This window comes from Pleuronectes platessa, chromosome 9 (assembly GCF_947347685.1).
Source record: "Pleuronectes platessa chromosome 9, fPlePla1.1, whole genome shotgun sequence".
Taxonomy (NCBI): domain Eukaryota; kingdom Metazoa; phylum Chordata; class Actinopteri; order Pleuronectiformes; family Pleuronectidae; genus Pleuronectes; species Pleuronectes platessa.
The window spans coordinates 10,456,086-10,480,425 of record NC_070634.1 but is presented as its reverse complement, the minus strand read 5'-3'; the positions used below and the strand labels follow the sequence as shown (position 1 = coordinate 10,480,425).

The window sequence follows — 24,340 nt, the reverse complement described above, 5'->3', positions numbered from 1 at the left end:
CTGTTGTGAAAAAGGTGTATAGTATCAAAAGCCGAATATAATGTATAGCCTCCTAATTAAAAAAGGAAAAATACTGTAAGTAATACTTGAGTAATAGTAAAACTCCAAAATAATTATTTGTAATGTTCAACACAACACTTACTGAGCTTGAGTTCTCACTCAGATCAATGTAATGTTAAAGTACAACTCTCACAAAAGTCACTTATAACAGCAGTAGAGTAAACTCCACGACACACAGATTAACACAAAATAAACACAGGCGAGTGAAAATACTCTAAAGCACAGTAATTCAGTAACGTGGCTATTTCCTGACTCCCACCTCTGGGTTGGACAGCAGGAGTTATTTACAGGCTATGGTTTCAGATGACCTTTTTATTTTTACAAAACTCAGAATTCACAGAGTTCTTCCCGGAGCCCCTGAACGCAGCGCGTGACTCCGGAAGTACATCCGGGACACTGCTCAGCTTCACATGTGTGTTGGTGCAGCTGTCAGCTGGAGAAGAGGAGCTGAGCTCAGGTTGGCTTGAAACGCGTCTCTCCGCAGAGAAAATGGTAAAATCACAGCCCGCTACACCCACATGCTGTCGTCAGGGTCAACTCTCTGCTGTGTAATCCACCAACGAGCTCGTTCAGCTCGTTCAGCCCGTGTGGCTAACTGCAGTCAGAGCTCTATGCTAATGCTAGGTCGCTAGCTCACGCCTGCAGCAGTGACAGGTGGTGAAGTTTAGCTTCAACACATTCTCTAGTCAAGGTTATTATCAACGTGTTAGCTCACTCTTGTTAGCCTTTAAACCCTTTAATTTAAACGAGTGCATTATAAAAAGCGAGTTAGCCTAGCTTAAATGTAGCTAAATCCACGTCCTGCCTGAACTTTCTTGTGCTGAGTCAACACATTATAGTGTCATGATGACAGACTGCCACAGTTGTAGACAAGGCTGTCCTGCTGGGTGATGCATTACTTACTGACACACACACACACACACACACACACACACACACACACAGACACACACAGACAGATGGAGCTTCTCATGTTCGGTGTTTCCTCTGACAGGCTCTGGTGGGGATTCAGCTCGTGGTCAGCCTGCTGGCTGCCAGCATCATGCAGAAGATGGCTCCACACTGCTCCTTTGCACGTTGGCTCCTCTGCAACGGCAGGTACTGTTACTCCTTTAGTCTGAGTTATGCACCTATATACACGTAGTTTGCCGTGCCCTGTTTATTTACATGTGGTTGCTTTTTTTTCTTCCAGTTTGTTCCGGTTCAAACACCCTTCGGAGGGAGAGCTGTGCGCGCTGGCCGGAAAGCAGATGCCCAAACAGAACAAGAGAGACAGGTGGGAGTTGGGGCAAAGTTACATTAATGCAATACCTCGTTCAGACCTGGTATTTATATCCATCCTGAGAGATCTGCTCTCAAATAGCCTGCGCCAAGTCCATATGTGGACAAACACAAATGCGCCCTCAATTCATATCGAGATCTGATCACTCTGACCACATTCAGAGGTGGTCTGGGATGTGGCCACTTTCTATTAGATGTGTGAACACACATGTCCTGGTTCCGGCTTTCTCAGCTCACCTCCTCTGACTTGCTACAGTTTCTCTATTTTCTCCTTAAATTAATTTTAATTTGTTGTCACCACCACGATGTCAACACTGACCATCACATAATGATTTATGTACAAAAAAAGAAATATCTACCTCTCCACTGTAGCAGAATGAAGCGCTCTGCATTGATTCATTAGCCCTTCCTCGCATGCTTTAGGGCCTAGAGGAAGATATCTTAAAAAAAACTCAATTTATTGTTCTTTCCGCTCTTTGAAATAAAGGTCCATAGTTGTACTTCACTGTCACTTAACCTCTAAGCTAAATGCCGACTCCAGTCATAATAGCAAGTTTCTCTCTTAGTATTTATTCCTCATAAAACTCCATAACAAATGTGTATTTGTGTCTAACGCGACCACATGTTCTCTCTGTGTTATTTCCAGACGGCAGAATGGAGAAAGCAAGCCTCTCACTGTGCCCAAAGACATTGACCTTCACCTGGAAAAAGCTCCAGTTAACGTCATTGATGCTCTTGGTAAAACAAACACTGCCCCATCGACACTATAGTGACATTGTGCCAGTACAAACAGTGCTTAGGCTCAGCTGTAGGCTCACAGGCAACCCAATGTACATTTAAAATATTTAAATTGTTATGATCCCTCCATTAAAGCCATGAATGAAATCTAATTTATATCAACAGCTAGAGCCCAAAGAAGAATACTGATGTTGTTTCTGTCCTTGTTTCTACTCTCAGTGCTGCGCTTCTTCCTGGAATATCAGTGGCTGGTAGATTTTGCCGTCTATGCGATGGGTGTCTTCGTGTTCACCGAGTGTTACTACAATGTGGTGGATGCCAGCAAAGAGGTCAATGTTGGAGCTCTCTGGTGTGTCCTGACTGTTCTCTTCAGTGTGTATCCTTCAACTGCGAAGCAATCTCATATCACAAGTTAACATCTTAAAACGTCCAGACTGAGAACCTACCAATCTTATTTCAAAGCTAAAGTTTCATATTTCTTCCATGATCAAATGGCAAAGATGACGAATGATCTAGTCACATTTGCAAAATTGTAAAAAAAAAGTATCAGGGTCCATGTTTATGTTGAATATTTCTAGATTTTTTAATTAAGTTTTAAGTTAGCATGTTCACCCTGTGTCCAGATACTCGAGCTCCCACCCACAGTCTGAGTCCAATGTCAGCTGGGATCTGCTCCTCACTATCTGTCCTTACCATATTTTGTCCTTAATGTGCAACACTCAGAAAGACCCTTCACACTATGATGAGTCACTATTTCCGCTCTGAAGAAGGCGGCGAGCGATCCGTGTGCCTCGCCTTTGGTTTTCTGTCTCTGCTCGTGGCCATGCTGGTGCTGGTGGTCAGAGAGGACTACCTGGAGTTCGGCCTGGAGTCGGGCTTTTCCAACCTCTTTGACAACTTGGAAGTCTTCGCCAAACAGCAGGGCTACGCTGACTGGTCGTAAGTGCAAAATCCAACCAGTGACTGAAACGCTGCTTTGTACAGCTGAATATGAGACACACCACTTTAGCTCAGTTCAATGCGTTGGGCAGTAACAGACTGTAGTTGATGTATCTCTGTGTCAGCTAACTGTTTGTTGTTGTTTTGACACCAGAATCCCAGTTACGAAGCTGACAGTGAAGCTGGGTCTCGCCGCTGTCTGTGCTTACATCGGTGCTCTGCTGGCTTTCCCCGGACTGCGAATGGCTCAGACTCATCTTGACGCTGTACAGTTGAACTCCGGCCGACCATTCATCCAGTAGGACACCATAAACTCCCACTGCAGAAAACTGTTCTCCATGCCTTTTTATGAACATAAAAAAAATACATTCGCAGTATTTAGCTCGCTGAGGGTGTCCCTAATATTTCCCACAGGATTCTGCTGCAGATAAGCTTCCTGTCTCCTGTCATTGTGTTGGTTCTCTGGATAAAACCCATTGCAAGAGACTTCCTGGCCAACGCACCCATGGGGAAGACCTCTATCACAATGTGAGTGCAGATATACATGAGTTTATTTTACCCACTGCAAGCGTCATCGATTCTCTAAACTAAAACAGCTATCAAGAAATGCAAGGTTTCACCCAAACGTGTCTAGTGGGGATCTGGCTTACGCTTACCGTTGTTGCTCTGATCCTCTCTTGCAGAGTTCCCAGTGAATTGTTCGACAGCGTGCGTCTGTGGATCATCGTGGGGCTGTGTGTGCTGCGCTTAGCACTGACCCGCTACCACCTGCAGGCCTACCTCAACCTGGCTCAGAAGTGGGTGGAGCAGATGAAGAAGGAAGCGGGGCGCATCGCTGCCATTGACATTCAGAAGAAGGTCAGACCCAATATTCATGTTTTATGTAATAAATGAGCCGTTAACAACTAAATTTCAACAATGGAGAGCTGACCTTTTGGTTTGCTTCTGAGTTTCAGACTTTCAAACTCTGTAACTTGCTGTAATGATTCAAGTTAACATGTTGTTTTTCAGGTTACACGTGTGTTTTGCTATCTGACGGTCATCACTCTCCAGTATCTGGTTCCTATTTTTCTCATCCTGTTTTCCACACTGTCACTCAAGGCACTAGGTAAGTGAAAGGCCCACACCACCATCACCACAACCACTGTATTAATCTAAGATCCTCTGTTTGTTCAATATGAAGCTAGGAGCCGACCAGCTTAAATATCCGAAATGGATACTGCTTCAGACCAAATCTAGTATGTAGTAACTGGTCTTCTATGACCCCTACAGGGGACTTCTCTTGGGGACCGGGTGCAGAAGACACCCCCGGGGTCACACCGGCCCTGCTGATACCCACAGCCGCACCTGTGCTCCCTGGCAGTCTTGATGAAGATGAAGAGGGGGTAGAGGACATGGATGAAGACGTCCAGGCCACAGTAGCTCACCTGATGGCGTCCTTCACAGCGCTGCGGTCTGTCCTCACTCCACTTTTCTTCCGAGGCTTCTTCGCCTTCCTCACCTGGTGGGTGGCGGCCTGTCAGGTCATCAGCTCCCTGTTTGGCATCTACTTCCACCAGTACCTCATGCAGAGCTAAGCAAGGAGGTCAGAGCGCCATGCTGCTGTACCTGCAATGCAACCATAGCCCTCAGCTATGGTTGCACTGTTGCAGTGTATTGATGCCTGGAGGTGGGACATTTCTGTAAAACACAACTAGAGACCGAATGCTCCAGGTTTTTTCATGAAAGAAGAACTGATCAAGGTTTGTTGAGGGAAAACAACGGTAGTAGGCACTGTCTGCTGCAAATGACTTTCAATGACCAGCATAGTACTGGTATCAATAACACCAATATACAGACAGAACTGGAACCTGTATCAGGAAGCAGGTTAACTTAGTCTGACTTTATTTGGGGTTTCCTGGCTTTACTCTGTCTGAACAATAGTGTCACGGAGCTGGATAACAACTGGCTCACTACCCTGAGTTGACTGATCCACCATAAAGATGTTCATTCAATTTACAGCTGTGGGAAAACCAGACTACTGCAGTAGAACTACATAATGCTCAGTGAAGTGAAATATAAACAACAAAAATCTGAGATAATACTTGTGGCTGATGTAGAAAACTATCCAAATATTCCGATGGACTCTAGAAAACCAGAGTCCTATGGAATCCCACCAGCAGGTGATGTCTGGCAAGATGTTGACATTCTGACCCATGAGCACTCAGCAGCCATTACTATATTATTACATGAGTGCTTAGTACTTGACCTTCATTTCATTATAAACTTAATGCGTGTAATGCTTTGTCCACACACACTATTTTCTGAACCACACTATATACACACAAGACAATACCAGCCGCGCCACATTTTAGCTGCTGATATCTCCCAGTTTTCCCAGTGGCAGCATAGGTTGTCATGGGGATCCATTCCAGTTAAAAGAGAGCCTGTTTCATGATATCAAGAAATTCAGAGTTAAAGTAATAGCTCACAGAAAAATCCAAATCAATCATTATCTACTCACCACTTGGTCGATGAAGGGTTTGAGTCCACAAACACTTTAGAGTGTAAGGGGTAAACTTAGTTGCAGCAGAATCCAGTACAATAGAAGTCAATGGTGAGTCCTTGTGAGACGTAATAAAAACAGAAAATACATAACGTGTTGCCTACTTACTGTTTGTGTGGTGTCATCCAAGTGTCAGAAGCCCCGATGTTCATATTCGACGAGGCCATAAACCCCATGTTTTTAGCAAAGAAGTCCACAGGAAGTGGCTAAGCTAGCGGCCATAGCAACACGATGATGCGTCCGAGGGTCCGTGGTTACACTTCGTAGGAAGATATCGGCTAAAAGCACGTTACCTCGTTTCGGGTCTAATCCATTTTGGACACTGACACTGGCGGCATGTGTTTTTTCTTTTTTATTACGTCTGAAGAAAGACTCACCATTGACTTTAATTGTATTGTATCTGCTGCAACAAAGTTTACCCCTGAGACTGAGTGTTTTGTGGACTCAAACACTTCTCCCACACCTCCATCAGAATAGCAGTGAGTAGATAATGAGTGAATTTCCCCTTTTTCGGTGAGCTATCCATTTAAGCCCTAAGACAGCCAACTAACCCTCTAATCTTACTTTGTTATCATCTTCCAGTGTCTTCAATAAAACATTTTTCTGCAATTTATCAGACATATCCAGCCAGTGTTCCCCACATTGCTCTTACGGGAACATTAAATGCTGCATTTTAGATATTAAATAATACCAGGTTGAGTGTTAGTGTTTGTCTCAGTGTAGAAGAGACACTTTATTTTTGTTTTATCTTAAAGGGATGCTTTGTCTCCTTTTTAAGGAACCGATTCAAGAGTGCTAAATGTTCTTTTCTTTAAATTATCTTTTTCTGCTTTTACTGTTTTAGTTGTGATGAAGTAGTAAATCTCAGATCCAGCCTATTGAATTAAACACCGCTGAACATGCATCAGTGAAAACTGAACTTGAACGGTTGCTTTTCTATAACAAGTCGTCTTTTGATAATCCTAAGTGCCTGGGAGTTGAGGGGTTTTGAGTCTTTTAAAATCTCCTTCCTCCATGTTGATATATATGAGAATGAATACAATCCTTTGATGGATGAAATTTAACACTCCAGACCCATTTGTTTTACTTCTCATTTTTTAAACAATGTTCACTGGCAACATTGGTAGTTGCAGTGACTTCTTAAGCTGCATTTACTTTAAGCTTGTATTGCCAATCAGTCGTGTACATGTAGCATTCAATCTAAGTTAGTTTTGCATTAATGTGTTGTATTTATTTATTTATGATACATTTAGTTCTGTTGTTTAGAAAAGATACAGATGTTTGAACTCTTTTGTTTGTGGCACGTTTTTGGTTGTGTGTTTTTGTTGTAGGTAGCATTTTTGAATTGAACGCTCTGAAATCATCAAACTGTGAAGGTGAAAGGAAAAAGTTGCTTCTTTTTTTAAATATATTTCTGAATGCATGGTGTGCAAACGTTTGGCTGTAACCTGAACAATTTAAGTTGTTTGTATGGCTTAATAAAAAAACATGGTGACGTCGGTCTGATCATCCCTCTTAAATCTATCTTCCGCTGAGGAGCGTGGGAGAAAATCGCAGATTAAACATTTCCTTTTCAGGATCGTGGCTGCGATTTGACAAAAGTCATCACGCATGACAATGGAGTGTCTCGCCGCTGTGCCGGTCCCTGACCTCTGACCCCAACCTCCTACAAAGATCAGTCTTTAATCACTGTTAATTACTATGAACCCGGTTCACCCTGACGGCTCCATGAAGAAATATGATCCAACCGCCAAGATGAACAGTTACATTTTCTGAACGTCTTTTCACACATATTGCATCCAAATGCTCCCCCCTCTTTTCAGTGCTGCCTAAAATCATCCAAACTCAGTTTAAAAGCTTTGACGTTATCAAAACATTAAGTTTTACACGCCGGCCTTGTAACCACAGTTTAGGAACGTGACCTTTCTCCAGAGCAACACCGGAGACGTTCATTTGTCTGAACGCTGATATGATTTGTGGTTGATATCAGTCGACCTCCACATCCAATCAGAAGGGTCTCTCCAACTTTGGGCAGGCAGGGGCGGCTTACCGTCGCTGGTTTCTATGTGCACAGGGACATGCTTTACTGCATGAGGATCACAAAGACGAAGAAGAGGAGAAATTTGGGAGGGCCCCAGTTACAAACATTTACACCTCATATATTTTAAGATGGGGGACGGAAATAAGGATGTTGTGCTTTCTTTAGGAGAACTTCATAGGGTCATTGGGAAATAAAAAAACTGTGTGGGACATGTTTGTCTCGTAAGAACTGTGGCCAACACGGTTCCTGGTTCTCATCTTATTAAGGATTTCTTTGTGGTTTTTCCTGGTACTGCAGCTTAATTAATAATAATAATTGATGACTGTAAATTGACTTTAGGTGTGAAAGTGACAGTGAATGGTTGTTTGTCTCTGCGTGTTGTCCCTGTGATGCACAGGCGACCTGTCCAGGGTGTACTCCACGTCTCGGCCGATGTCACCTGGGATTGGCTGCAGTTGGCCAAATGAACTGAAAGGTGATAAGGTTGTCATATCTTTAAAATCACATTTATTATGTGCAAGTGTTGGAGGCCAAGTCAGGCAGCCCTGGGCGGTTGTGGTTGCCATAGAAACCTGTGTGTGTGTGTGTTTACAGGACCCAGACATGCCCCACAGACTGCGGCCCGGCCTCGTCTCAGGGGAGCAGCCCAGACGTGACCCCGGTGAGAGCCTCTTTTCATTTAAGGGGGAGAGACGACAGAGACGGACCGTCCGGGGCTCCACTCTGCTTTTTAGTTGAAATGGAAAAGAAGCCAACTGCTCCGTAGGGGCGAGCGTAAGAAAATGTTCAGGCATAGTTACACAGTGAGACGACCAGCGTTAAGAAAGAAAGAAAGACATAAAGGTCTCCAGGCTTTAAAGTAACATCCGTGCTCCTCTCGTTATGTGGCTGCCTTTTGAGCTGCCTGACAGGGGCCAGACACGATAATGAGGAAATGTGCACGTTCAAAAGACGGGAGCCGAGGTGAATGAGACTAAACAAATGGACACATGAAAGCTTGATAGCTACACAACAGAAGGCATTTTATCGGTCTTTGTACTGGATGAACATGAAGGAAAAAACTGAATCCCAATTTTCTCTCAAAAGAAATCAAATAAAGTACACGTCCTTTGTAGCAGTTAAAAAAAAAAAAGACAGCAAAGCAAACATACAAATCAAACCATTTTTTATTTAAACGAAATCACCACAAATGTCAAATAAAAAAAACTGTCTCTGTTCTGCTAGTGAAGCGTTCAGCGAATATGAAAACAAAGTCCAAAACATCAGAATACTTATAAAATTGGGTTTTTTCTTGCTGATAATAAAACCACATAACTGTATTTTGAAAAAGGAAAGAAAAGCGAACTCCACAGCAGCACTTGAGCTTGAAGTCGTCCACCAGCCGCTTCACAGAGTCTGCAGAGTGAACCACTACTAATCGATCACAGATATTCTTAGATCATTTATCACCAATAGTTAAGGCTGCCCTGTAACTCAGAAGATGACCCCTTGTGGACAATAAGCGTAATTCCAATCCCAACACTACAAGTACTGCATATCTACCATTTTCAGGACAAAAGTTGAATATGCCAAAAGAAAAAAAAACACTCCGATATCAAGTGCACAGAAACACAGTGCAAAGTAAAGTTATATGTAAAAAAAAAGAAAAGAAATATCCTCTGAATAATTTGACTCATTCATTACAGAGCTTATGATATATTTCTAAATATCAATACACAAGCTAAGCCCTTCAGAAAGAGGAATTGATTGTATTCTTATATTATTTAATAGACCTGCTATAGATAAATACATACATCTTTGGGTGTTGTGGTATTTGATTGTGATGCATGGGGACTGTGTTCAAACACTTTGGTCTTTATTTAAAGCAGATTGTCATAAGTCTTAGTAATGAATTATATATTATATTATTCGATTTAAAGGATGAAACTATAATTATTTGTAAGAATAATATAAACTGTAATTTAGCTCATCCACCAGTATAGTCTTAAACACAAACATGGAAAGAAACGATATCTTAAACTTTGGTTTAAGGACACAATCAAATTCCTGAGATCCACTGATGCCCAGATTTTTAAAGGGTCAGTTCACCTTCTTTTTTTTTTTTTAAACACGTCGATGTGTACTTTGATACAGGTCACTTTAAATGTTCTTATTGTGACGCCACAGAAACTCATCAGTCCTCATTACCTCCGCTACAAGGAGGTTACGTTTTCATGTTGTTATTGTTTGTGTTACTTAGCAGCATTAGGCAAATGCTACTGGACCGAACTGAACCCATTAAGTTTGATCTGGGTCAGGGGGGGGGCGGATCCAGCTAATTTTCTTTTTCACTTTCTTTAACATTATGAGACAGGACGTTTACCACATTTTCATTGATTTCTCAGAAAACATTAATGGATCTTGATGAGGAAAATGTGCAATTTAGTTCAGCTGCAAATACAAATCTAGATCTCGTAAATTTAGTGAGTGAGATTTAGCTTTGTATAAAATGTATTAAATCTTGACAGTATCCTTTGTGCAAAACTCTCATTGTATTTGATTGTAAAGAACTTTTGTGTGTGAGATATCAAATAAACTGAACCTCCCCTGTAACTAACACTGCCTATAGGGACATTTTAAATTAAAAAATACCTAATTTGGTTTGAGTGGCCATGAGAGTCTCATACTAGCTGAATTTGAGAATGAATCATTGTGCTGAGTGAACAGATTTCGTCATTTCCTAAATTAGGAATGTCTTCTTAAGGAATCTTTTCACGGCCGGGACCAATTACAGTGACTTTAACCTGAAAAATAATATGCTACTCTCCTTTAAGATGTTCTTATGGCTCCATTGATTTTTAATGTGTAATGTGGGGAGGCCATGTTGCTGGTTTGGGGCTCAAGGCTCAAACAGATTGTACTGTAGAGAGATTGCTTCTTCTGGCTGGTTTATAGAGTCTGCTCCAGTTCCCATCTGCTTTTCATTGTAACATTTATACTAAGAAAGTGTAGAGCGTAATTTTACAGCTATTTACCAATTAACACGCCAAACCTCAAACACCGGAGGCCGCTTTGAAAGCCAAAAAATATACGTCCACACGTTTTGGAGAAATTCAGTTGGTCCCACTGTGCTGCTGTGACTAACTTCAATAAAGTCACAGAACAAGACAAACACGTTTCCGACTGTATTTTCCTTCGATTCACATTATCTCCTCACAGAAAACGTAGATACATACCAAACAAATAGCAAAATGTCTGTTTGTATCTGTCTCCTCACGGGATTAATCGAGTGATGCAGAGAAATAATTTGCCCAGGAGAGTCCAGCTCTGTGTGACGAGACAAAGAAAGGTGTTCCTCTCTGGGATGATGGGGACGAATCAACCCCCCTCGACCTCTTGTGTGTGTCTGTGTGTGTGTCTGTGTGTGTGTACGTGTGTGTGTGCATGTGTGCATGTGTGCATGTGATTGGAGGAAAGCTGTGTGAATGGGACATGTGGTGCTTACAGTAGACTGCAGCAGTCAGCTATCTCTGCCAGCCGTCACTCATCTCTAAATGCCTGAGCGGCTGCCCTCCTTCCTTCTCATCCTGTGGGAAGCCGGCTTTGGGATACTCCTTCGTCCCATTGGCCGCCCCGGTTTCTGGAGGGCTTTGGCAGGCTGAGCCCAGGTCGCTGATTGGAGAATGCTGTCTGAGGTGGTGCAGAGGAGGGGAGGTGGGCGAGGACCTGTGCTCAGGAGAGCTGCGCTCAGATTTGATGCTCAGGGTCAGGGAGGGCAGATGAGGGGAGGCTGAGGAGCAACACTGAGAAGGGAAGGAGCACCCCCCGCTGGACATCCTGGAAACAGCAAGAGGAAAGACAAAAGAAGTGAAAAAGAGAAAAACTTTGAACAAACGTCACAGTTCTCCAAATACGCTTCATCTGTCAGGTGCAACAAGATAAAAATTCGAAACTGTGCCATTTGGAATTGATCTGCCAGTTTCAACAAGGACATTTCTAATTCTTATATATTAACACCAATAAATTATATAAAATCTGTGGTTTCCCAAATTCAATTGAAGAACATACATGAACGTATGATTCAATAGAACCAAACTACCCTAAAGTCCAGAGAACATAACTGTACCAGAGTTTGAAATTCAAAAATCCCACAAAAAAATACACGCACACCAAAATGGTGGTTTACTACAGTTTTTATCTTTAGTGTATATTTTTCATCTATTTAGTTTGTACGTATATATTTTTAAGGTATGATTTGTTTATGCATTATACAATCCAACTGTTACTGAATATATTAAGACATTTTTTAAATTTTTTCTCTTCATCGTATTGTTTACATTCCAGTTATAGACAATTGTGGTCGATCATTAGTTGATTCTTTGAAGAATACACAAACTGGACAAAGCTATCATTTGGAAATATGTAGCACATGTAACATGGTCAGTGCTGTTCTAAAACTAATGAGGATCTAATAGTTGAAATGTTGAACAGCAACAGTGAATAAGAAAACATTGTATATTCTATAATTGACCCACCCAGCAGCCCCACATTACATGTTGATATACTGACCCTGGACTTATATGGTGCTCCTGAGGCAGCTGAACGGTTTGCCAGGGGTTCACTGCTCCTCGCTGTAGACTAACAGAGTGATAAAAACCAGGTTGGCTGTACTCTGGAAACAGAGGAAGGACAACAGGAACATAAACTATAGTATTTAAAAAAGGAAACAAAATATTTTTTTTGTATATATTTATATATGTATGTATTTATAAACCAGCATCCGCAAATAAATGGATATAAAAGATTCACCTAAAATAAATGTTTAAAAAATACCAATACCACTCTCATGTCTGTACTATACTGTAAATATAAAGCTAGTATCATCAGCCAATTAGATGATCCTAGTTTAACCTAGCCTACAGTTCACCTGGGTGGCTGGATATAAGTTTTTACTTCATGTGTTTTATGGGTGGATTTTGTTTCCTTTGCACATAGCTAAAATCTCTCCTTGTTTCCAATCTTTATGCTAAGCTACGCTAACTGGCTGCCAGCAGCAACTTCAGTTTTGCCACACAGACAGGAGAGTCATGTCAATCTTTTGATCTAACTTTGTAATTGTTCCAGAGACAGATTCCTAAAATGTCAAACATCTCCTTCACAGTTTATTTTCATTTGAGGAAGTACCAGGGGGCGTTCCAGGGGAAGGAAGGCTGTAGCCTCCCAAGCTGTGGCCCAACTTGCCCATTGCCATCATGGAGCTCCCAGTGTGCAGACCCTGGTACAGGAGACCCCTCTGATGGACAGGCGAAGAGAAACAGTCAAACGGATCACACATCACTGTATACACTGCAGACTATATACAACATCTGAATATTACAACTATGAAAGGTGTGAGTGAGTGAGAAAAAACTGCGAAACTGCTCGTCAATCAGGGTGTGCTGGTTCGGGAGCACTGCCGCGTACAGAATGTGTCAGATGTCCCTGACACCTATTTGATCACACTGAATCATAACAGCCACTTACAGCAGAGTTGTGGTTAACACGTGTGGCGCCCATGGCCTGATTAGCAGCGTCCCCCCGCAGGTTCTCGCCGCCCAGGTTCAGAGACGGAGGAGTCTTCATGTCCAGAGCTCGATTCAGGTTGCCGTGGGACAACACCGAGTAGCCGATACCTACGCAGAGAAAGAGAGAAATTTTTTTAAAAAATGAGCAGGAAGTGAAAAGAGATGTGAGCTCGTTTCGCTCAGAGAGGAATAATCTACTTTTCTGGTTTACACTTTCTTCACCTTCCCTCTGTGAAAATAAACTTCCTCTATTAAGCCGATACGAGATCTTTAAAGGACAACGGGCCGCCATCACTTAGAAGTTCATGATCAAATTTGTAATATCGTGTTATGCACCGCTGCAAATGACAGAAACCATCTTGAATTTATCGTAAACAGAGTCAACAATTATAAACATATTATTCATATATTTGAAATCATCGATTGTCAATAACCTCATAGTTTGTTTGAATAGTTGTACACAGAAGAAGAGTCTGACATGACAGGTGTGACACGCTCTGTACAGAAACCACAAAACGGGTTACAGCCGCTGTTACAGTGGTGAAGGGCCAGTTTCACTCATCAAACCATGTGTGGATTAGTGTACGCACACATGCACATTCTCTCTCACACACACACACACACACACACACACACACACACAAACACACCCACACACACACCCACTTCCTGTGAGTTCACAGCCAGCTGCACGGGGTTGGCAGTACATGTGAATTTTATAGCAAGATTATTAAGCAGGAAGGCCACAAGAGCGTGGATGGATTTTCACACTGAGCTATTTTAGGGTCGAAAAATGGTCCCTGCTCAATATTTCAAACACACGCTACCAATTTGGAATATTCATTTGTAAGAAGAACAACTATGAGTTGCTAATTCCCTTAATGTCACTGAATTAAAGAGCAATTTTCCATTCAGCCGATTATGGATTTAATGTCAGTAATCACTTTGTCATTTGTCATATTTTTTTCAATTTCATTTTGCAATGAAACAGTTTTATTGACCCAGAGTCGCTAAGATGTTAAACATTGGTATTATGAATGAGTATAAAACTACATTTAATCCCTGAATGAATTCAGTTATAGATGTTGTGTTGAGTCTTTGTTATACACAGTGCTGTTTGTGACACTGATATAACTGAGGGTTCATGGACCACAAAGAATATGTCAGCTACAACTAACTCTCACGTTAGTAGATATATTTCTACATGGAAAAGTGAAAAACATCCCTTTTAATTCACGTTTGTATGTATCATTATCATTTCCACCAGCAGCCTGCTACGATTAAAGACTGATGCAGACGTGTTAAAGGTCAAAGTCCAGCCAAGAGAACACCATGAGGTCGTTTTCTATAGCCGCAAATGCAGAACACAAGATGAATAGTAACTGTATCCATTGAGCCATTGAGACTTAACGGCTCTATCCTGAAAGAGCTCAGGCAGCTCTTTCCATCCACAAGGATATGAGTAACCAGTTACTGGGGTGCAGGGGCCGTAAAAGCCCCCATTCAGTGCCTCTGGTATGATTTAATACCACTGTTCCTTCATATACACTGAACTTAATTACACATTATATAATTAAGAATAAGCATTCTCTGCAGGCGGGCCAGAGAAAACCTCCAAAGGGCTGTTTCACGGGCCACTAGTTGATTGGCCATATACAGCGATACCATCTCTTCAGCATCAACATGCTTTTGCACACATTCCTGTACATTCTGCAAATACTGCACTTTATAAATTAAGTGATTCCCAGTGTTTCTCAGGATCAGTTATGCTCACCGGAGTGTGGAGACATGAACGCGGTGTGTGCGTGTGATGCAGCAGGGCTGGCCGAGCCGGGCCTGGAGCCTACAGGTTTATATCCGGGGGGTCTCTGGGACGCCACGCTGGCTGCAGAGCAGTTGGGGAAGCCGTTCTCACAGCCTGCGGACACCAGGAACTGGGCCTCGGGTGAGAGCAGTGAAGGAGCCTGGAGTGACAGAGAAACAACAGCATGGCAGCATGAGAGTTGTGAGCAAGTCAGGTACGTTTGTGGAGAAAAACTGTCTTCACAACTGAAATAATCAGTGCCTTAATTTAAGGCTTCAGTTTTAACTTAGGTCAACTTAGTGCTCTTGGCTTGTCTGTGTGCTGTATGCTCATGTGCAACGTGGTGAAAGCGTGTGTGTGGACTGACGTAGAAGCGCTGGCGGGCCACAGAGAGATCCATGCCCTCGCTGAGAGGATATTTGTCGGCAGCCACCTGCGCGCTCCCCTCAGGGTCGATCTCTGCGTTGTCGAGGCCGAGGCCCTTCCTGCGCAGAGTCTGATGCAGAACAGAAAGTGCATGTTGGAAAAAAGATGCACAGTGAAACCAGGATGGTTCAGAAAAGTAAGACTGAGATATGAGGGTTTTATTCCAAAATATTCGACTCTATACATTAATTTTTGTAAAAGTTGCAACTTGATTTCATGTCAATGCTTCCTTTAAGAAAAATCCATAATGTTAATTGTTAACTTCACCACTACATCGTGCTTTATTTCCTTTAATAGCATCCTGTAGAGTACCTCCAGAATGTCTGTGTTGGTGCGGCTCTCGTGCGGCTCGCTGTACTCCGTGTACTTGAGCAGCACCTTGTCCATGTCGGTGCTGGCGTACTGGAACAGGCGGTTGGTGCTGTTGAAGATGATGAGGGCGATCTCACAGTCGCACAGCACGCTCAGCTCGTACGCCTTCTTCATCAGACCGAACTTACGCTTGGTGAAGGTCACCTGTCACACGAAAAACACACCGAGGAGTCAGTCTTCCCTTTAACTTCAGCTGATCACTGCTGAAGTCTGAAATCTAATGTCAGGTTTATGAAAAGACAAATAATATTTTCCTCATTATTGCTGCATGAATAGATTGATTGTGATAATTCTGTTTGAATCCAAATTGTGTTGTGGCAGAATTTACAGAAGCAAAAATGTTTGACATTGACTATAAAAAATAAAATCAGATACAGATACATTGACCGATAAAAATCAACCATGTTTACTAAGATGATGCTTTCAAACTCTTATCATAATTAAATTTAATTGAGAGTTGATATTTATAGTTTAACCGTAACCGTTAACATAAATAACTATAAATAAAAAGAGTAAAAACTAACACATTTTGAATAAAGAAAATATATGTATTTTTTGTAAAATGTAAACATAAATGCAAACCAGTTTTGATAGCTACGCATATTGGCAAACATGAACGCAAATATCCATTAGTGTGTCAACTGAGCCAACTGATAAACTAGCCAGGCTCTAATCTTTACCAAACATGGATATGTTACTAACTCATCAACTATACAACCAAAGAAAGTACAGATCAATGATTACAGATGTTTATAAATACTGCTTAGGGTAAAATAAAATATTATATCAAATTATAATAAAGTACAAATTATGCTTAGGGTAAAATAAAATATCATATTAATTTATATAAAAATACAAATTATGCACTTAACACAAAGAAATTCCAAACTAATCACATGCAAACACAAATAGTGTTGACAGTTTATATATATATATATATATAAAAATAAAAGTTAGTCCCTGAAAGTTTTACAGTATGAGCAGCAAACCACACAGTCTACCCTCAAACCCCTGATCCAGATAAGGGGAAACTCAGAAAACAAAATAAATAGACTCAACAAAGTTTATCACTAAGAAAACACATTCAGTCACAAATATCAGATACAAGAAACAAACTGTATTCGCCAGAACCCTGGATATGATTTAACACATAATACTTGTTGTCTACACTGATCCAGATTTTTTTAATTTACAGCAGAGGGGTCGTTGTTTCACTCGTGTCCTTTTGGGCAAAACACAGCTCCAACTTTCCTAATGTAAGTTGAGCAGTCAACAAACCGAGAAAACAAGCTAAGTTAAAACAACATGATCTTACTATACCTCACATTCTAGATGCCATAATGTGAGTTTAACTGAATCGTTCCATCCACAGGAGCTACGTCTCAGCTTCAAAAGGCAGAAAACCAACTCTATCTATTTACATCCGCGGCGTGATCCCTGCTCCACTGCACATTTCCACGAACAGTGGGCTGCCGTTCTGACTAATGAATCTCAGAACTTGCAGTATGTCACTACACTACTCATACTGCTTAATCTTCAAATCTATAAAATGTCAGAACAGAACTGTCCAAATCAATCAGGTGGTCTCCAGTTCTCCAGAGCATGAGGCGATCTTCAAATGTCTTGTTGTTCACAAGCAAGAATCTAAAACCAGTAGAGTTTCAGTAATATAGAATAGAGAAAAGCAGCAAATCCTCAAGCATAAAAATTATATTTGGTCAGAACAGTTGCTAAATAATTTACTGATCATAAACTAATTGATTAATTTACTCCCTTGTGATCACTGAATGTGGTAGCTCGATACAAATGTCTCTTTATATACTGTATATTAAACATTTGTACAGACGGCTTCTCGTTAAAATTATTATATAAAGTATAAATGAACGCCTACCTGTCTATTCCTCTGGTCCAGAATACGAGAAATCTGTATTTTCTTTCTTCCCATTCTTTCTGTCGTCTGTAACTCTGACACCTGTGACAGAAAACACAACAATGTTAACATATCAGTACACAACGTTTGTGTTATCGGCATAAATGCTGCTGCAGCAAGAATTTAAGAAACATGACATTAAACATTACTATTTAAAATGATCTCTAGTTCAAATTAGAGGTGGGTGACAAACACTTTCGGGTTTTTTCAATGGCAGCTTTAATGTTCAATATCCTCGCGCTCGTATAATTATGGTGGGAAAATGGCATCCATTTGGTTGTGACTCGTCTCCCTTCCCCCTCGGTAAGAGTAGGGTGTTTATTTTTACCACCATGAGGCGATGCAGTCTAAAGTTAGAGCGGCCCTCGCAGGACCAGCAGTCCACGCAGTCTAACACCCCCACAGTCTGGGTTACCCCCGGGCCCGCAGCAGCAGTGCTCGGCTGCACCGCGTGGCCCCGAGAGACAGGGTTAAAAATACAGTTGGCCGCTCCGTTTAAAGGTTCAGCAGGCAATGGCTGAAACCAAACAGTCGCAGGGAAAACGGTGTGTTTTTGAAAGATGGCCGAAGCTAAAAGCCACCCACTCCTCTCTCATGGGCGGCCAGGTCAGGGGAAAGGGAAAAAAAAAGAAGAAGCAGGGTTTGGATTCGGAAGGGGCAGAAGGCAGAGATGTGGATGGATTGTGGTTAGTCTGAGAATGTCCATTTTTGAAAGTCACACCCGCTGTTTATCTGTTTTTCTTGGTCTAGAAAACCCCGCTCCCGCCCCTGCCCCTATAGAACCATATAGAGCTGCACACTGGAGCAACGTGAGGATTTTTTTATTCACTCTTTGCATCATGGGAGACAGTCGTGAAAAGACCCCTGCAACACCGTACAGCACAAACTCAGACTGAACTTCACCGTGTACGAGTTATCTGCATTATACACCCGGACATGAAGTGGTGGACTGACTCGCTGACCTGACCAGTACGACCCCAAAGCCCCAAAGGACTTTTCACTGGTTTTTCCCCTCAATACTCTCCACATATGTGACTTCTCTATATTTAGTTCCCTGTCCCTCCTGATGGTGCCTGAGCGGATATGGCGTGCGTGTTCCCACGACCCCCGGCGTGCCCGGCGCCCCTCAAACGTAAGCTTGGCACACAGGCATGTGGGGCATTTCTGCAGGAATCCACCTCTTCGCCGTCATTATTACCTTATAAAGTCCTGTGATATATATGCAGAGATATGACACACCTCAACAACTTACAGCTGCCGACATGCTCATCACCGCCGTAACCTCTGTGGTAGAACACACACACAAAAACACGGCGGACGAATGGCTCTCGTTTCATAATCCATCAACTCGACTACCGCAAAGCTCTGATCTCACAGCAGCTCTGGTACAGATGTAAGGCAATTCAACCTCACATTAAGGCATGATGAGATGGAGAGGGAAGTGGGATGTGTGTGTTCTAAACAAGGCCAGAGAGATCTCTATCTCAGAAAGTTCCTCTAGTCTCAGATATGAACAAGGAACGGATATCTCTAGAACACACGACTCTATGTGGATAAATATAGCATTACCTCCAGTACAACAGTGAACAGGTTGCGACAGACCTCTGTGTGGTTTAGATGGTTTATAGTCGAGGACCTGAACGCCGAGACGAGCAGCAGAAAACTGGCAGTGCCTCGCACCTCAGCTAATTCGAGATGTTTTCCCGAAACAACAACTGTCATCTCATGTCCCTGAAAGTACCAGAGCTGGAAACCAGCCTCCGCTTGTGACCTTTCATCGATCCACTCCTCAAATCATCGCTGCCGACAAGAGGTGGAAAGAAAGGAAAGCCAGGTATCTTTTTGAAACCCTAATTGTCATCAACTAGTCCCTGAAGTCCTATGAAAAGATATGAATGCAAAACAGAGTCACTGTGTGTCTGTAATAATGCAATAATTACACACACACACACACACACACACACACACACTTGCCCATGAGTCTTGTTGCTTCTATGGGGAAAGACAGCAGGTTTGTCACAGACCCTCCCAGAGGCCAGACGCTGGAAAAACCTGAGCGCAGCCACACGGCCGGCACCAGCCGCCCTGCTCCCTGACATGTACCCAGGGAGCCGCCGTCTTATCAACAACAAACAATTACACCGGGTTTGATCGGTTGTTGTGACAACACCGGTGAATAGATTGCACTAGATGGTTTTTTTCTCACTGCAGTGAACTGTACATGCATGAATGATACGGGGGGAGAGAAGTAGGGCATTCGTAGAGTATTGGGGGTTCTGCTTTGGTGGTTTTCTTTCCATGAGTCATTCAGAGCATGAGATGTTTCAGAAACTTGGTAAAACAAGTGAATGCACATTAGCCAAAGAAGCATGCAGCTTATTCTGACGTGGGAAAGTGCACTCATTTAATCACATTCCCCAAAAAATGACATATCAGAATTGTCCAAAGGCTGTTCATTCATGGGTTGAGTGTAAACTCATATCACAGTGGCCCCTGCTGTGACTGTTGAAATACGCAGGACTCCAAACCGGCAGCCTCGTTTTCACTGTTTGATTCATTTTAGTCAAACAGCTTATGTGTAAAATATGAAACCAGACCCATAGCTGCCTCCGAAAATAGAAGATGTGAACCACATTTGCATGAACCAAGACATTACTCATCCAAAACTCAAGTCGAAAAGATTGACGGAAAATTATAACTTTGAAATAAACCGTTAGAAACAAACCTGACGTTCACTTTAAGAGGAGAAAAAGGCAGAGGCTTCTTCAAACAGCGAACATTTTTAACTTAATTAATGTCATGTTTATACCAATATTCAGGATGGATAGATAAATGCCTGTCTAGGTGTGTGTGTGTGTGTGTGAGTGTGTGTGTGGGGTACATCTTCAGGGGTCACACGGTTCATGTGCTCGCCGGGCCTTCGCAGTGAAATGGTGAGGAAATATTTGTCTAATTTTAACAGGAGATAATTGAATTGCCTCGATATTTTTTGATAGAGCCAGAATAGCATTAGAACATGCAGGCATGAACAAGCCGAACATCTGATCTGTCCACGAATAGAGAAAAAAAAATGCCTTTGTATAAAGTTGCTCTCGAGATCTGGCGGACTCACAATGGAGACACACCTTTGTGACAGCTGACGGACGGACACTTATTTTGGTGGCGGTTGTTAAACTGGCTGCAAAAAAGTTTCATCTTGAACCAGCAGTCATGTCAGAGCTAATGTCAGAGCTGTGAATGTAGGGCCAATATCCATCAATCTGTCTGTCTGTCTGTCTGTCTGTCTGTCTGTCTGTCTGTCGGTTTGTCTGTCTGTCTGTCTGTCTGTCTGTCTGTCTGTCTGTCTGTCTGTCTGTCTGTCTGTCTGTCTGTCTGTCTCTCTGTCTCTCTGTCTGTCTGTCTGTCGGTTTGTCTCTCTGTCTGTCTGTCCGTCTAGCTATCTATCTATAAATCTATCTATTATCTAATCTATCTATTATCTAATCTATCTATCTATCTATCTATCTATCTATCTATCTAATAACTATCTATCTATCTATCTATCTATCAATCTATCTATTTCATAACTATCTATGTATCGAATAACTATATTTCTATCCAATATCTATCTATCTATCTATCTATCTATCTATCTATCTATCTATCTATCTATCTAATAACTATCTATCTATCTAATAAATATCTATGTATCGAATAACTATATTTCTAGCTAATATCTATCTATCTATCTATCTATCTAATAACTATCTATCTATCTAATACTATCTATCTATCTAATAACTATCTATCTATCTAATAACTATCTATCTATTTATCTATCTAATAACTATCTATCTATCTATCTATCTATCTAATAACTATCTATCTATCTATCTATCTATCTATCTATCTATCTATCTATCTATCTATCTATCTATCTATCTATCTATCTATCTATCTATCTATCTATCTATCTATCTATCTATCTATCTATCTATCTATCTATCTATCTCAAAGGATAAACGTGGAACAGTTGGAGCTGCAGTCGAACAGCGAGCCCAAACTAAAAACAGCATAAATACATAAAATGTTGGCAGAGAATTAGGCCAAACAAATTGCCGACGTCATCCAAAACAGAGCGTGTAAGAATAGCCTGTCTGGCCACGAGTTGCCAAGCATCCCTGTCTAATATAGCCCGATCCATAGGCGGCTGTCAATACCACTGCAACAGGTAGTGCTCCCACAGCTGCTGGCTCGTGGAACCCGAGCACCCAGGAAACTCGTTTACATTCGCAAACCACAGACATTCACACAGAAACACAGAAAATGAAAATCAGAGCATCTCCTCTCACCTGCTCCTCGGTCTTCTCCTTCTCTGTTTCCTTCTGGGTTCCCGAGATCAGCAGCCCACGCGATCGGTCACACGGGAGAGGGAGTGAGCGAGGAAGGAAGATGAGACATAGATGTGTGTGGAGGAGAGCGGGTCCCGGGCTGATGGGCAGATATTCACCTGATGCAGCAGCGGTAGTAGTAAGCGGATGGCTGAAGGGGAGCTGCTCTCTAACAGCTGGCTGCTGCAGCCCGCCTCCCCCCCGTCACACAGCCCGCCCCCCGAGCGCCGCCATTGGACACACTCCTCCAACTCCCGGCCTCCATCCGCACACCCACCGAACAGGCTGTCAGCAAGTTCACTGCAGAAGTTACTCCACTTCTACTGGATCACTTTGTTTTATTATGACGGACAGAAATTACTTTAAAGGGATAGTTCAACAAAAAGTTCTCCAAGTGTCCATAAGCCCTGACATATAAATTTGTCCTGAAACGGCTTCATTCACACCATGTTTAAAGCCTGAATGTCCCAAACGTGTTTTGTGGACTCAAACACGTCACCAACCCATCCATCAGCATAGAGGTGAACTCCTGGGTGAACTACTCCTGTAATGGAGACCGCCTAAAGCCCCCCTAATGGGCTTCATCGAAGGATCCTGCTTCTCGTTCTGAGATCCGGTGCCTCACAATAATGTCCTCGCTTCAATACAATACAACTATAGTCATTCAAAACAATTAAAAGAAGATCAAAAAACAAGGGGTTAAACATGATCTGACAAACATCCAGTAACACACAGGAAACAACAACACAATAAATAGCTGTTGAGCTAAAACTGAAATTTCTTTAAAAATACTAAAAGTCTATATCTGAAATAGATAAATCACACATTTCAGATGACAGCTGGGCGTTTAAGAGTAAGTGTGTGTGTGTTTTTTTCCTGGAATGCCTTGTTCACCAGGGGAATGACTATAGGCCATCACACTTATTAGAATAATGCCTTAGGATGATAGATATATCGCTTCTTTATAACTGTTATAAGCTGTTGTCAGAAATAATTTCCCTTGATCTGACGTGTGTAAAGCCATAATGTATTTTTTCTCATGAACAACGTCTACATGAAATAATGAGAATAATAATAACAACTTTATTTATACAGCACTTTTCAATTCAAGTAACAAAGTGCTTTACAACAGACAATATGAAACTCACAAACCCAGAGAATAATAATAATTATGATATACATACAGATAATAAAAGCGAGAGACATCACATGATGAACTTGTTTTTACAAAGATGTGTCTTGAGAAGTGTGAGCCTGATCCCCACCGGCGTCAGGAGTTGTTAGAATGATTTCCTCATTAAAACTGTGCACAAAAGCAAAAGTAAATAAATAATGTGCAGGACAACAAACAGAATGGAGTATTTTTAAATGTTAAAGCCACTGCCTTATGAGGACAACTCTACCGTGTTAGTCATGAACCTTTTTTTACAGGAGGGCAGCATGATTTAATTTACATTCTGCAGTTATATTTGTTTTTTATAATCAGTAGAGTCCATTTTAACGTGTGCAAAAATAGGGGAATTGTAGTATTCATAGGAAATTTATTATGGCAGTTAAATTGCCGCCTCATTTAAAACAAACATTTGACAGTTTCCGAGAATATAAACATAATATTTTGTGTACGCACGGGGGTTGAGGAGTCATTTCTTCTGCAATAAGAAGGAGGTTAATGCCATTGGCAGGAGCTCATTCTGCTGAAGGGTCTTCAGGCAGACTCCCCGCAGATTAATTAGGTGTTGTATACATCTTTACATGCTGTGACTCAGTGTATGAGGTCAGGTCACAGTTGCGTCTCCACATCATGGCTGAATTCTGCTGCTGTTTTCGGCAACTGCACATAATGGAATTTGAATTGAAGTGAATTGTAATTGTGTATCCACATACAGGCCTATATGGTTTGAACTAAATTACAGGAGCGCCTTACAGCATAGCTCATAACAAGAAGTTCCATGAGTTTCCTCTGACTTCTATATTCTCAACATGAGCTTGACAAGCAAAGTTATTTGTGGCGAGGCCGTCAGAAAGCACCACACTGAAAGCGTTTGTGTGCGCACCAGTGATCCCAGTTTCAGAATCCTGGATTAAACCCAATCCCAGTTGTGAGAAGTCTGGATATGTTTATTACCTGCAGTGCTCTGATAGAAACCAGGATACATTTGGAATTCAAACACCTTAACCAAGATTCGGACCCACCTGCTTTTCCAGGTTTATAACGTAAATTAAAATCGTCCTATATAAATAAAATGTATTAAGCCGTTCTTATTATTATTATTATTATCTCACAGGGGCTG

At 41.8% G+C, this 24,340-nt stretch overlaps 2 protein-coding genes across 2 annotated transcripts; one reads left to right on the top strand and one right to left on the bottom strand.

Moving 5' to 3' along the window:
- The first annotated feature begins 422 nt into the window (after positions 1-422).
- tmem161a (transmembrane protein 161A) lies at positions 423-7,064 on the top strand. The gene is made up of 11 exons (XM_053430134.1): positions 423-552; positions 1,055-1,158; positions 1,253-1,336; positions 1,988-2,079; positions 2,299-2,455; positions 2,803-3,018; positions 3,173-3,316; positions 3,433-3,546; positions 3,702-3,876; positions 4,030-4,126; positions 4,291-7,064. The coding sequence occupies exons 1-11, from the start codon at positions 550-552 to the stop codon at positions 4,593-4,595; spliced, it is 1,491 nt and encodes a 496-aa protein (XP_053286109.1). The 5' UTR covers positions 423-549; the 3' UTR covers positions 4,596-7,064.
- A 1,688-nt stretch (positions 7,065-8,752) lies between these two features.
- On the bottom strand, positions 8,753-19,108 carry mef2b (myocyte enhancer factor 2b). The gene is made up of 9 exons (XM_053429825.1): positions 18,932-19,108; positions 17,641-17,721; positions 15,690-15,893; positions 15,319-15,447; positions 14,922-15,111; positions 13,107-13,255; positions 12,768-12,876; positions 12,153-12,255; positions 8,753-11,420 (listed from the first exon to the last, which is right to left on the bottom strand). The coding sequence occupies exons 1-9, from the start codon at positions 18,947-18,949 to the stop codon at positions 11,108-11,110; spliced, it is 1,296 nt and encodes a 431-aa protein (XP_053285800.1). The 5' UTR covers positions 18,950-19,108; the 3' UTR covers positions 8,753-11,107.
- Between the last annotated feature and the right edge of the window lie 5,232 nt (positions 19,109-24,340).